This window comes from Phalaenopsis equestris, unplaced genomic scaffold (genome assembly GCF_001263595.1).
Source record: "Phalaenopsis equestris unplaced genomic scaffold, ASM126359v1 Scaffold001040, whole genome shotgun sequence".
In the NCBI taxonomy this organism is placed as follows: Eukaryota; Viridiplantae; Streptophyta; class Magnoliopsida; order Asparagales; family Orchidaceae; genus Phalaenopsis; species Phalaenopsis equestris.
This window is the reverse complement of record NW_018165479.1, coordinates 87,775-103,124: the sequence shown is the minus strand read 5'-3', so window position 1 is coordinate 103,124 and position 15,350 is coordinate 87,775. Positions and strand designations below refer to the sequence as shown.

The 15,350-nt window shown below is 34.8% G+C and overlaps 1 protein-coding gene across 1 annotated transcript; it reads right to left on the bottom strand.

Annotated features, from left to right (window-relative positions):
• Positions 1-977: 977 nt before the first annotated feature.
• LOC110032860 (INO80 complex subunit D-like) lies at positions 978-6,673 on the bottom strand. The gene is made up of 4 exons (XM_020736632.1): positions 5,965-6,673; positions 1,891-2,106; positions 1,726-1,800; positions 978-1,638 (listed from the first exon to the last, which is right to left on the bottom strand). The coding sequence occupies exons 1-4, from the start codon at positions 6,378-6,380 to the stop codon at positions 1,590-1,592; spliced, it is 756 nt and encodes a 251-aa protein (XP_020592291.1). The 5' UTR covers positions 6,381-6,673; the 3' UTR covers positions 978-1,589.
• Between the last annotated feature and the right edge of the window lie 8,677 nt (positions 6,674-15,350).

The window sequence follows — 15,350 nt, the reverse complement described above, 5'->3', positions numbered from 1 at the left end:
GATTTACCCCAAAAACTATTTAAAATCAAGTAAACGTTACTTGACGTACATTTCTAAAATAGCCAGAGTTCATTAGAATCCCTCAAAACTCTTTTTTTTTTTTCTTTTCAATACCTCGAACTTTTGACTAAAATAACATTTAAAAATCATTATATTTACTACGCTAAAAAAGTAAAATGTAAAAAACCAATTATAATTTATATTACAATAAATACAAACATTTAGGATTTATCATATCGTTAGCACTAATCATGTCGTTTACATTTTCCTGCCAAGTTCTTTATTATGGTCAAACAATGTTCTCAAAAAAATTTAAGCATCCACAGTTGCAGCATCAAGAAGGAAAATAAGTTAAGTGCAAACATAATGGAAGTTATTCTCAATAAGATAATATTCCCCCAAATTTAAATTGGAAAATCAAGAGGATTCGTCGGTAAAAAAACTAAGGAAAACTTTGTTTTAAATTTGCAAAGCTTCATTAGAACGAACGAACAAACAACAGCGCAGTTATTCCAGTAACGTCTGAAAGGCTTTAAAAAATAGTAAGAGCTCCAATTTTTCTATGCGAATCAATTACAAATAATAGAATGATATAATATTATAATATTTTTAGTAACATTTTTATAATCAATCTTAAATATCTCAAAAGAAGCGTTTTTCATGTCAATCAAAATTTTTTTGATTCAAAATACTGTCCAGCCTCTAATAAACATTAATTCAAGATAAATTGGCAGGGTGATACAAGAGAATTACCAAATTGGTTCTAAATTGCAGTAAAAAGATATTCGGATGTATGAAATTATATCTTAGTATTGAAAATATGAAATCAATAATAGCATTAAGAAGATGACGTTTGCCAAGTCTGATCACAGTAAAGAAAAAATCCTAAAATCTGGCAACACAACCAAGACATGAATAAACAGCGGATACAAAAAATCTTAAAAAACAATAATTTTTTAACATCAATGTTCCTTTAAGAAGAGCAATCAACCTAAGGTAAATACATACAACCTAACTAAGCATATGCCGCATACAAAAATGAAAACATCAAAACTGGTTAACGGCAGCAGGGCTCATTTCGCTGCTCAAGTTAGAAATCATGCTTTTTTAAAAGGAAGATTTACATACATACCACCCAATTATTATGGTATTGCATATCTAACACCAAACTTTAAGTTTTACATTTATACCGCCAGACATGCATAAAATGGTGTATCTCACCTTTTAAAAGCCAAAATAATTGTTTTTTTTTTTTAATGTGATATGTAAGATTTGGGTGGCAAAAATGTAAACAGTAAAATTTAGCTGTTAGGTATATAAATCCCTGTTTTAACAATGTTTTAGTCTGTCATAATTATAAAAATGAAAAATTATTTCTAACTCCACAACACTATCTAAGTTCAATGCACTCCCAAAAACGATGATATATTTTCTCTTTTCATGCTACAGAATTAGCCCTCAGAATGATATGCAGGTGGCTAATTCAACTATGCAAAAGAATCCTCTGGGATTGCAACAGGTAAATACCTATTTACATACAGGTTAGAAAGTAAATTGCTGTTATTGAGCTAATAAACCAAATGACGTACTTAGATTGAAGTGAGCCATTGAACGGGACGGATAGCAGCTTCTTCAAATCTGAAATGTTCCAGGAAACTCAAAAACCTGCTCCATGGCAAAACTTTTGAAGATAAAAGAATTCAAGTTGAAGGTGTAAAATCATACCTTGAACAAATGTAAGAGTTATTGAAAGGGTCTGGAGCACTGAGTCCTTCATTTACGCTGATGTTTAGTTTCAATCTTAAGCAGCAAGATTAAATAAAAGATTATTTACATCAGGTAACATTTTCATCATCTTCTTCAATTTTTTCTGCATTAGTTTTTCCAGACCTTTTTCTACGTCTTTTAGCTTGAATCTGCCTCACACACTCGGAAATCAGCACACTAAGCTTTGGAAAAGGTTTGTTGTAGGAGTATACATTCAATCCTGCCTTCTTCAAAGCCTGCGAAACTTGCCTCTGAGCCCTCTGAAAGTGGGCAGGACATAGAGATGGGGATGCAGCTCTAAGAACAGGTTTGGCGCAGATTTGGGGAACGTTGTTTGTGCTGCATATATTCATAATCACGGCAAATAAAAAATAAGTGGTCTTCAATAAATAAATAATCAAATAATTAACATATCTCAAATTCTCACATTAAAAATAATTCTTTAATTCAGTTTGTGTTTCATCTTCTCTTATCCTTCAATAAACTCTTCTGTTATCTGCTGTATGAAGCCCATATTCAGAGTAAAACCTATTTACTTGATCTCCAGCTGATCCTAAACAAGTATTTGCTCTAATCAGTCACTTCCAATTCTTTTCTTCGGTTAAAATTCTCAATTAACAAAATTCATTTTATCATTATTAACCTTACCATTCTTTGAATCTGACCATTCTTCTAAAGTGTTACATAAGATATTTACTTTATTTGAACGCATAATTTTTCATACATTCTAGCGAATTTTAAAATATTCTTCATTTTTCTTATAAGTACATTAATACTATCAACAACCCCTTTATTTGATGCATTTTTTACTGTCTGATACATGCCCAAATTACTATAGTTTATAGTGATATTTTTAATAGATGTAGCCTACATCCGCCTAATCTTTTTTGGCTCGACCCTTCTTAATTCTACCACAGAATCATCTTATTACTCATTTCTGACAAAATCCAAGTTACTTGTTTGAAACACCTCCAAGAGATATTTTACAGCATAAACATCTTTACTACCTACTATTCACTAAATCCAACTTGTTTAGTCTTAAATTGACAACAAACAAGTCAATTCAAAATGACCAATATAAGAATGCATTATCATTAAAAATACTTTGAATCAACAAGATATTGAACAATCTTAAAGGTCTTGCAAATAACTCAACTTTCATGAGCCGATTTTCTTTTAGTAAGTTTTGTTCTCCATTACAACTCTACAAATCTGACAATAAACAAGTCGGCAAATCCTATAAATCTATCTGGTTTCTCCATCAAGTTGAAAGCTTTCATTTCTCATAATAATATCCAACTCAAATTTTGAATTTGGTATCTTGTCATCCCTAGGAGTTATGCTATAACGCAAAAACAATAATTAGGTTGTCCTATAGTGTCTAAAAAGATCATTGAAAGCAGGAAATCATTTCTCTGTTGACAAAGGTTAGGTTGCATAAAAATGTGCTGCGTTACTGGAAGCCTCGTGCACATGCAATTTGAAGTTAAATTTTCTTTCATTTCAAACTCCCCAATGGGCAATATTTTCTCCATTTTTGTTATTTTAGATCTGATTCAATTATTCTCAACTCTTAAAACACATCATCTTCCAACGATAGCTAATTCAATTTCCTTGGAATCTTGAGTTATTTTTGTATAAAAACTATGGAAGGAATATTAGTAATCGTTATATCAGCCTCTTTAATTGACATTTGTCAATCAAGAAGGATGGAAATCAGACAGCTAAATTAAGAGTTTTCTCTGTCATATGTTTCAGCTTATCGGGCTTCGGCACTTTCAGGCTTCAACACACTTAGGCTTTGGCACTCATAGGTTTCGACACTCTCAGGCTTCGGCCTTTCGGGCTTCAACATTTTCAGGCTTTGGCATTTTTAGGCTTCGGAACTCTGAGGCTTCGGCACTCATGGATTGAGGATTATTTGTCCCGACAATGTTATCAGCTTCTTGTTGGCAAATTGATGCTTACTGATCGGTCAGCATCAATTTGAGGGGAGGTGTCAACCAGAAAGAATGAAAATCAGGCAGCTAAATTAAGAGTTTTCTATAATTAGAAGCTTCCTTGCTTCCAATATATGTATTCTGATATATTTCTCTTTTAGCTAAATATTTAAATTAGGAATATATATTATTAAGTTACTTAAAATATATTATATGCACTTTATTTTGTACCTAAAATAGATTGTAAGATTGTTATTTAATGGAATGAAAGCAAAGGGAAAAGGCAATCGAGCCTATTCAATATTCAGCATATTTTTATCAAAACTTTGACAATTTCTATTATGACCTCTTACCTTATAATAGCCTCTTTAATGTTCAATTTAAAATTTTAAAAAAGAATCATAGATATACCATAAGGAAAGATTAAGCAAATAGAGGATAGAATATGCTATGTCTTGACCGGATAGAACAGCAAATTTAATGCCCCAAAAGAAGAAAATTGATGAACAAAAAATAAAAAAAATACTTGTGGCAATAACTAAATTATATGTGAACATAGAAACATACAAGCACAAAAGATGAAGAAAACGGTAAAAGTTGCAGCACAACCAAATTGAAGATTGTACAAATTAAAAAAAAAAATCAACTAAAAAGTAATTACCAAAATAGAAAATTTAAACCATATTAATTCTACATAGTCATTAGAATACCCATTATGATGCCCAAAGTGAACTAAGCCTCCATGTTCAATAGGGTGGTTATCAGATCTAATTTATATCAATAAAATTCAAAATAAGATTGCAAAAAAAAAAATATCATATATAACATAAGAAAAAAACATAGACATAATATAACAAGAAATACAAAGATATTAACAAAACATTTCAGATAACCATAGTAATACAAACTATTAAGGCTATAGTAGGTACTAGAATAAAAATTGAAATAACAAAGGAGAAGATTGCATCCATATCATATCTTGGCAAAGGGAAAGGGATGAGACAACAGCTTAAAATGTTCTAATGTAAGCAGTATATGAATTAAGGGGCAACAGAACTCAAATAAAAAGAAAACACTATGGGCTAACTTTAGCTTTAAATTGAAACTTAACCACCAATAGTCCACAAGAAAAACAAATCTCAAGCAAAATATAAATTTCAATACCAAACGGTTAAGCAGATACAATAAACAATATTTTTTTAAACAAAGGTTTGAACATGATAAGTAGTTTATAGAAGCATGAAATGCCAAAATTTGATTCTATATATTCACTTAACTCAAATATCACAGGTTGGCAGCATCGCCAGAGTGATCTTCTCCTAACTATCAGTGGTTCATCTTACATGCTATGCTATTCTAAAATAACTCAAGCAAAAACAACCCAAGCTTAGTCACTTGACCACTACCACTACAACAAATGAGGAGGGAAAAAACAATCTTTATAGAGCGTTGGCCCCCCATAGGAGGAAAACTGCAAAAAACAAGATGAATGAAAACCCTTAAAAATGTTTCCCAGCAATAAAACAAAAAAAAAAGGAAAAGAAGAGTCATAACCTCCCTCTCCACCCAGCTCTTCTGATTAATTCATAGCTTCATCACATTGATTCATAGTGAAACTAGAATCAGCTTTGCACCGTCCAGTGAATGATCCACATGATAATTCAAGTTTTTGTTCACACACTTACAAAAAGATGAAGATTTCATAAGGCTGTCATTGACTGCCAAAATAACTCCTCATTCCAACTACTCAACCAGTGAAAAATCAATCGAGTAAGAAAAAACCAACCAAGATGCAATCTACAAAGACACATTAGAAAGACTTTTATCGTTTCAGCGGGTAAAGTTTGGCCAATAGGAAATAATCAAAATACAACACCGTGCTTGAATTTTATGTGCAGGTGACAGACATATTATGTTCGCATTACGAGATCAGAATACATCCATGAGAGACATAGAAATCAAACAAATTTCATCTCCAAAAGAAAATTAATTTTTTTTCTCATTACTCATACACTATCACAAAACAATTGCAAAAAAATAGTTAAAATACATAAAACCCATTTTCAAACCAAACACACCAGCAATCAAGCACAACTTAACCAGAAAAGGGAAAAATAGAAATAAATATGCATTTGAAGGTAGCATTTAGGAAGCACAAACTTTCTGCATAGAAGTAAAACAGAGTACGTTACCTAAGCCATGGTGAGGAGGAAGAGGAACAAGACAACAGAGAAATATAAGTAAAACGGATTTATACCTCTTAATAACATGGTTGCAAGCCTTATATAGAGTCTGATTAGTATCGAAGAGAATGTGAGGATGGCAATAATTAGTTAGTGGCATGGCCTTTGATTTGCACCCAGCGCAAGCGCACCGCTTTCTCTCGCCCTTTGAAGAACTCCCATTTTCCCCTTCGGCTTGCCCTAACCCTGCTTCGCCAGTCCCCGCCCCGGGTGCAGTGGCAGCGTTGTCCTCCTCGACTGGACTCTTCCCAAACTCCCAATAATAGTCCCTATGCTTGACCCTAATCTCCTCCATAAGCGCCCAATAATGCTTACGATAGCACCGATTCAGCTGCTTCAGTCGGCGAGATCGGCGCCGGAGGACCTCCTCCCTTGAAAGAAACTCCGCTCCAGCAAACACATCGTCCTCCTCCGCTCCATCGATCGACATGGCAATGGATCCAGCGTCAGGTCCGCCGGTAACGGCCGGGAGGGCGAGGTCCGGGGCAAATCGGGTCAAATTTAGGTTTAGGGTTTGTGTTTAACGTCGTTTCTCCGTTGGGATTTGAAGGGGAAAGAGACGAGAAGGCAATTTCTCTCCTCATTGGCTTCGAAGGAGGTTTGCTTCCGCTCGCGGAACCCATGCTCCCGTGCCCTTTCGCTGCACAAAAACGGGGTCGAAAAAGCGGGAGTGAAAATAAAGGGAAGAGTCCCGTATTGGGTCCGGAGCACCAACCGCGTCTTGCTCCAATCAAATAATCACAATCTACATGTATGTGGGCCTCGCTCCTAAATAAATAAAAAAAAGATTTCTAATTACACGGTCGGACAGAATTTAAACTATCAAAATAAAATTGAAGATAAAAGCTCGGGCTGTTTCACATGCTCCATCTTTTGTTGCAAGAGAATTCGCCCAATTCGAGTCCCCTCTTCACACAAGAAATGGAAGCTAATGAGCCCACCGACGAGACCGAAGAGACTGAAATGCCCGAGACGATGGAAACTACAGAGCATGAGAAGGAAGAAAAAGAGATGAAGAAGAAGAACACCAAAGAGCTCAAGAGACATGAAAACGCATCAACGTAATATATTTTCTTTTTGTTGTTGCTCTCAAAATCTAGCATTGCAGTATGGTAATAATTCGATACTTTTTTTATATAACTCTATAATAAATCCATAATAATACTGAAATATTACCAAAATAATATTATAATAACACCAACACCATAATAATATCATAATAGCACCATAATAATATCATAATAATATCATAATAACACTAGCGATATAATAATACTATAATAATCGTATAATAATATAAAATCATAATAATGTTTCAATAACACCTCAAGAACACTAAAAGGATACCTTAATAAAACTTGAATAACATCTCCATCTCTTTAATGCTTTAAAGTTTTTTTTTTTTTTTTTTTTAGGGTTCTTGTTTTATTGATTTATAGATAACTAATTAGCTATATTTTTTGCATGTTTTTTTTATTGTAGGTTTGTGAACCCAAGGTCCTTCAGTTGCAGGTGTAGTCCATCCGTTATATAAGTTGTTCTTGATAAAGTCAAGCTTGGCTTATCAGAGGAGAGAATGAATAGCCTGAGACCATTGAATGTTGATCAATTTTTTGATCTACCTCCTTATTCGCTTCTCACACTACAAATATTAAAGTGTTGGCAATATGAGTGAATGGTATTTAGAATTGGCGGGAAAGATCTCAGAATAAGCTCTAATGAGATTGCCCTGCTAATAGGCATGTCGAACAGAGGAGAAGTGTCAAAATGGAAAAAAACTCCATCTTCCAGTGTCGATGCAGGCCAAACTAAGCATGAGATTTTGAATGTGTCAAGCGGGGAGTGTTCTACACCTTTTGATGAATTGTTTTTAAAGTTTTTTATCTCAAACTTATTTTTCCCTTCTAGTAATCTTAGTGTTCCCAAGGAACTTTAAACTTTTGCTGAGAAAGTACAAACATTCAGCTCATTTAATTGGCCTGCAGTGTTATGTGATTTCCTCATTGAACATATATAAATGGTTTTCATTGTCTCCTAACGCTAAGTGCATTATATTAACCTCATAAAATTCATTCATTTTGTACAAAACATCATATGACATTACTTATACACAGCTCTGGTTTTATGAGCATACAACTTTGTTCACTCTTGCTCATCCCGAGGCCAGATCCAAAATGTTGAGGTGGCCGACCGATGCAAGTTGGAATTCGTCGAAACTTGACATAGCCTTCAAGAGGCTCAGTCTAGCACAAGTAAGTGATTTAAATTACACTTTTTTAGCTCTTGTTGTAATCATGTGTTATGCTATTATTTTTTAACGTCCTATAATGCTTAATTAAATTGTAGGTTCATGATAAATTCTTGGATTTGAAAGAGGAAGAACGTCATTTGCTAGCCAAGCCTGATGAAGGATTATCTAGTATGGAAAGGGCAGTCACACAACAAGAAGCACAAGCCAAACCACAATCACCAGTGCAATATGATGTGGGATGGTTTCTTTCGAGCGACATCACCCAAGAGCGAACAAAAGGTGGAGTCAATCAAAGCCTCAAAGTAATCATTGAGCTACTTAGAGCTCAGGAGAAATGGTTCAGGGAATTCCAAGGAGCACTCACTACAATAAATATGTGAGTCTTAAATATACAAGAGACAATGTCAGGACTGCAGAGTAGCATTGAAAAATCTGGGCAACCAAGCATTGAGAAAGGCAAAGAGTTGAAGGAGAAGTACACCCAGTTGTCTTCTCCTATGAAAAAAAACATTGGATTCGAATATGGAACCCGACAACCATCTCCTGTTGAAGCGGTTGATGAGATGAATGAAATGGGAACATATCAATCAACACTTGGTGAGGAAGTGATTAAGTTACCAGAAGAAGGAACCCATGAGCAAATTGTTAGCAGCTTAATTGAAAGGGTGAAGGGTCGACGAAGTAGAAGCAAGAGAAAGTTGGCTTCCCCTTATGCTGGTTTTGAGTATAAAAGAAGAAAACCAAAAATGGATGTTGTTCAACCCTTAGATGTTATTCTAGAGACTCCTGTCGTAAGGCCTGAGGATTTCCCTGTAAATACCAAACATGTAGAGGTAGATGCATTTGCTAGTGTAGAAGAACCAACAAAATCACATGATAACGAAATAATAACAACTCCAATTGTAGATAGTAAGGCCGAGGCCAAAAAGGACCTTAAAATAATTATTTCTCCTGTTGTATATAGCTCGACCATTGTAGAAGAACCATCAAAATCACCAGGTGTACAAAGCCTAGCCACTGTAGAAGAACCTATAATAGTGGTATGATGAAATGAGTTTCCATACATAGTTTTTTACTTGTTAGATTTACGTCATATATCTCTTAATTAGTGTTTTCTTGTAGCCACAACGCTTGGTGCCCAATATCGATTATCCTGGCAGAGTGCTTATATCCCTGGAAATGCAATCCGTAATAGATGAATGATTGTCCATGTACAATCAAAGGTGAGTAGGCCTTCTTTTCAATCTATGTATTGCAATTGGTTTACAATCAATGACTCAATGTCCATGTACACTGCAAACATGATATTTTGTTCAGCAACGGGGGTGCTTTCATAGACTATGATGGAGTGTTAGATTTACTACAAGGGGGTTGGATTGCAAAGGAACATGTAGATGCATTTGCCGCCCAATTAAAGAGAAGGAAGGATAGCTATCCTAATTCATTCAGACTGAATTTATATGTCACACCATTATACTGGGTAAGTACATAAATTATACTTAATTATTAAATTCATATTATGATCAGTAACATTTTTGCATGATATAATACAGATGCATAGACGTGGCCAATCTTGTTCATTGGTTGGATATATCACAACAGCTGAGGTAAAAAAGGCCGACATCATATTATTTCATATTATTCACAATGATCACTGGATACTGCTGGTTGCTGATTTCAAAAATAGAAAATGGAAGTTGTACTATTTATTACCCAACAAGATGCACAACAGGGTGTGCTATGACGTTGTAAGTATTCTTCATAGAATATCTCATTCTTATTCAGCTATCTAAATGCACTAATCACTTCCACATGATAATTTTCCTGATCAAATTGTTTATAAAAGATTGTTGAAATGAGTTCAGAGCTAATGTGGCCAATTGATCACTATCACTTGTGGATGGAGTCTCTGTACATAATAATGGCGTTGACTGTGGCATGTTTGTATCCAAGTTTATGAAAAAGTTAGTTCAAGTCCACCAAAGTGACTGGAGTGAAGAGAAAGATTGGTAGGCGGATATGTCGAAATTTAGGGCAGAGTTTGCCCATGATCTATGTTTCTGGGCTATGTCTCTATAATTAGCAAAATTCTTATGTATATGTGTTTCTATATGTTTATATATTATCTATTTTGAGGTTGAACCCTTGGATTGGATATCACAGTTGCTGTATACCAAACATTAGTGCTGCAATTTTGATCAGGTTGGAGCAGTTCTAATCAAAATTGGTACACTTTGATTCAATGAAGTTCCAATGTGATTAACTGTCTCGAACGACACATGATTCTTAAATTCTATAGACTTCATGAGTTTCACATTATTCAAATTTGATTTGTATAACGTTTAAGTAGCAATGCTTATGATTTTATTTATGTTTTTAGCAATAAGAATTGAATTTTGTAATAAGTAAATATAGTTAAAACAAATTTATATTTTACAATTTAATTTAGCTAGCTGTGAATTAAATTTTAACTTTGAAAACTGATCCAAATTGATTTGTTATTTTCAAAAACTTTTTTTTATTCAAATTTATTTTTAATAACTTATTTAGATAATTCGTATAATTATTATTTATTTTAAACTAAACTTTTTTTTTGTAATATTCCAATAATGCTTCAATAACACGACGGAAGATTCCAATAATGCTTCAATAATACGGCGGAATATTCCAATCCGACCGCGGCGTTTTCTCCTCCAATAAAGCTAGAATGAAACCACAGAATATTCCAATCCAACTACAGAATATTCAAATATTATGTGGGAATATTATTTTATTTCCGTTGAATAATTCCATCCAAAGGCGCGTCAATATATTACCTCAATCACACAGGGGAATAATCCCTTAGCGCGACTGAATAATCTAATAATACCAGAAACTTAGCCACAATGCCACAAGAATTTTTTGTCACAATACTGTCATAATATTACCATAAAACTGTCAAAATAAAACCAAACACTGCTTCAACAATTTTACAAAACTCAAAGTATTTTAAGATTTTCAATATAATTTGATTATGTAATACATCCATTTAAAGGAATTTCAAGATTGATATCTCATATATTGCACATAGAGTTCAACAATGGACTGCATCAACATTTCAGTGTAAGTTTGTGATGGCTGCGGTGTAAAATATTCATGTTTTTTAAGAGAACCATTAAATTAACAATCAAGAACATATTTTATTTAAAATAATGTGTACATGCATGCAATTTCAAAAACATCCCTGACTGAGACTATTTGATATTGCAGTCAAATTTGTGTTACATTGGATATGTGGTTTTTTACTTGTTGAAGCTTCTTGACCTTTCCTGTATTCAAATGGTTTAAGTTAGAGTAATGTAGATACACTCTCAAATGGTTTAGTAGTTCTTTAATGTAGACATACATACTTTTTACTCTCTTATTATTCTCCCAGTAACCTTTTAACATAGAAGTGGAGATTCCTTTTGGTCTCATCTTCCCCGGGTCATTTAAGTTGCACTCTATATTCAATGATTTCTTCTTTTTGTTCTTATTCTTTACCTGAGGTTTTTTCTCAACTAATATGTCATCAAAGTATATATATAAATTTTTAAATGCTTTTAGCATACGTTGCTCAAATAATTCAATAACTTGTGCTCTATTAATAAGTTGATAGGCAAACTTCTAAGCATGTGTGCGAAATAAAAAACCACTTGAAGATCCATTGGACACTTGGAGCTCCTTAAGATGTTTGTATCCAACACTATTATAGATATCCCTCTTCACATGCACAGACCATCGCAATAAGAAATATTTGTCAGGAATCTTTGTTATATTTATGAAATTAAGAACACGTAGACAATGATCACACAATAACCCCATCATCTCAAATGTTTTGCAGCTGCATGTGATATCATAATTAATCTTATCAAAATTAACAATCTAGGGTTTGTCTCTCCCCTGATTATCCAAACTCCTTACGTAATATTCATAATCACTTTCTACAGAGACTTCGACGGCTAGTCCACAGGAACCATGCAATAACTCTCCCTCAAACAATGAGTAGAGCTTCCTTGTATAAAATGAAACAATTTGCCTCAAGACTAGACTCCTTTTAACCACAGGTGTAATAACAGACTGAGCACTTTTAAAGTCTTCATCCTTTTCATTTCTTCTCCATGATTTCATAACATTTTCAAGGCCCTTAAAACATTTATTGAGGGAGCTTGTGGGCTTGCATACACCATGATATTTATTATTTGTGGACTCGCTTCTTTGTGTTGATAGGATCCCCATTCCAAATATGTCTTTATCAAAGGTGTAGACCACCTATGTCTTATGTTGTACAAATCATCTAACCACACGTTATAGTGTAGGTTTCCTTGCTGAATCATTAGGGACCAAGTCTCTTCGAACTCTTCCTTGGAGTCACACTTGCTCATGCATTTATAAAAAAGGTTGCTAACACTCTTGATGCTAATACCACAATGCACCTTTGATGGAAGTTTCTTGTAGATATGCCACTGACAAAATCTATGTCGTGTATGTGGGAGACAATCTTGGATAGCTCTTGTCATTGTCTGATCCTGATCAGTAAAAATTGTAATTGGATGCTTAACATTCATTACACAAAAGAATGCTTTAAATAACCACTTAAAAGAATCAATCGTCTCGTTCAACAATAACCTAATTCCAAAGAGAATATTTTCCCAATGGTAGTTAACCCCCACAAAAGAAGCACAACATAAATTATACTTATTCAGTCTGTAGCTTGTATAAAAAATTATGACATCCCCAAAACTGTCATAATCAAGCCTGGATATGTCATCACTCCAAAAAAAAGCTCGTTACTTTGCCAACCTCGTCAGTTTAGACGTCCCAAGAAAACATGTTATCCTCAACTTGTCTTTCCATGAAAAGTTGTAGTAAAGAATTAGCATCGCCATGTTCAATTCTATCTCTTCTATCTCTGTGAATAAAATTATATGCTTCTCGCTTCACAATCCATATTCTCTACTCCCCCAACATTTGTAGCAATGAAGTAAAATGCATCTGTTGCTCTAATCCCTGATCCTGTCATGGACCTCAGCACATCTGCATTTATCTCACTTATCTTTCTACTGGAACGCAAAAGATGTTTACCCCAGTTTCTGCCAAGGGGTTGTTATGACTTTCAACAAATTTCTTAACCGTCGAGTTGCCCTCAACATCAATAGCATAGCAAACCATTCCTTGTGTCTGCTTTTCTGTACTTTTCCATATTAGTTATCCTTAACTCTCTCTTGTGGCCAGCTTTTCCACATAAATAGTCCTTTGTCTTAAGCTTCTTTGAGTTTGGCCAAAAACTGTTGTGGTCCTTTTGGACAGTGAAACCAATAAGGTACGCTTATCTGGCATAATAAAGATCAAACTGATCCCTTCTTTGCCTGGTATGACTGTGTCTGATCCTTTGTCTTTCCTGGCTGATGAAGCACCGTTGAAGTGCATCTCCCAGCATTGCGCATTGGAGAATTCCTTTTGTAGTATTTGCTCGTCTGGTAACTCGTCGTTGAGAGGGGACCCAGCTGGTAGTGGGTGTGCAGTGAGAAAGTCTGCTAGAATTTGTCCCTTAATAGCATGGAGGGAAAGAAAAATTATATCAAATTGCAATAAGATCATTGACCATCTTGCTAGACATCCAGAGAGTATTGGTCGGGTCATCAAATATTGCAACGGATTAACTTTTGAGATTAGGGTAATCTTATGAGAGAGCATGTAATGTCTAAGTTTTTTGGAGGCAAAATTAACGTCAGACAAGGCTTCTCAATAGGTGGATACCTTACTTCCATCGGTATTAGACGACGACTCAAGCAGTAGAGTGTGTTTTATTTACCCTCATCATTGACTTGGGATAAGAGGGCTCCGAGAGAGTCATCTAAGGTCGCGGTATAAAGTATCAAAGGTTTCCCTGGGATAGGGGCTACCAAAATATGAGGTGTCATTAAATATTTTTTAACGTCCTCAAAGGCCTGCTGGCATTTCTCTTCCCAAATGAATTTGGCATCCTTTTTAATTAATGCTGAGAAGGGCTGACACCTACCTGAGAGGATAGAAATAAAGCATCTCAGATATGCCAACTTCCCTTGGAAGGAACATAGTTGTTTCAAAGTTTTAGGAGGAGGCATTTTCAAGACGGCTTTAATCTTATCCGGGTCAATCTCGATTCCCTGATGACGGACAACGAATCCTAGAAATTTCTCAGAGGTAACGCCAAAGGCGCACTTTAAGGGATTCATTTTAAGGTCATATCGTCGTAACCGTTCGAACCATACAAATGGTCTATTTTCCATTTACTTTTGATGACCAAATCATCTACGTAGCATTCTACTTTATTGTTAATGAGGTCATCAAAAATCTTCATCATTGCACGCTAATATGTTGCTGAGATGCTCTTTAGGCCGAATGGCATCACCGTGTAGCAGAAAATTCCAATCGGTGCTCTAAAGGCTATAAGTGTTGCATCCTCGGGAGCCATCTTGATTTGGTTGTATCCTGATAATCTGTGTATGAAAGAGAAGATTTCATGTGTAGAAGCGATATCCATCATCATTTCTGGTATTGGTAGTGGAAACTCGTCTTTCGGACATGCTTTGTTTAGATCTCTGAATTCGATGCAAACACGGATTTTTCCATTTTTCTTCTTGACAGGTACAATATTGGCTAACCATGTGGGATATTGCTCTTCTTTTATAAAGTTAGAGTCTATTAATTTCTTTACCTCAGCAATGACTTGTTGCTCTATTTTGAGGCGCATTCTTCTTGGAGCATGTTTTACTAGGGTTATATTTTTATCTACTCTGAGTTTGTGAACTGCAACCTCATCTGACAGTCCTGGCATTTCATCATAACTCCAGGCAAAGCAATCTTTGAATTTTGTTAACAGTTTGATCAATTTTAAAGATTCTTCATCGTTGAGTAAAGAACTTATAAAGGTAGGTCGGGGTTGTTCTTCAATCCCGAGGTTAATTTCCTTTAAATCATCGACAGTTGACTTGATTTCCTCCTGAAATTCTAGTGGAGCATTTTCGATTGGTTGATCATTAGAGTCATCCTCTATATTGAGGCAATCATCTCCTGATTTACCAGTAACAACCATACAAAATTCTAAATCATCGACTGGTCCCACTGTACCAAATCCGAGACCCTCTT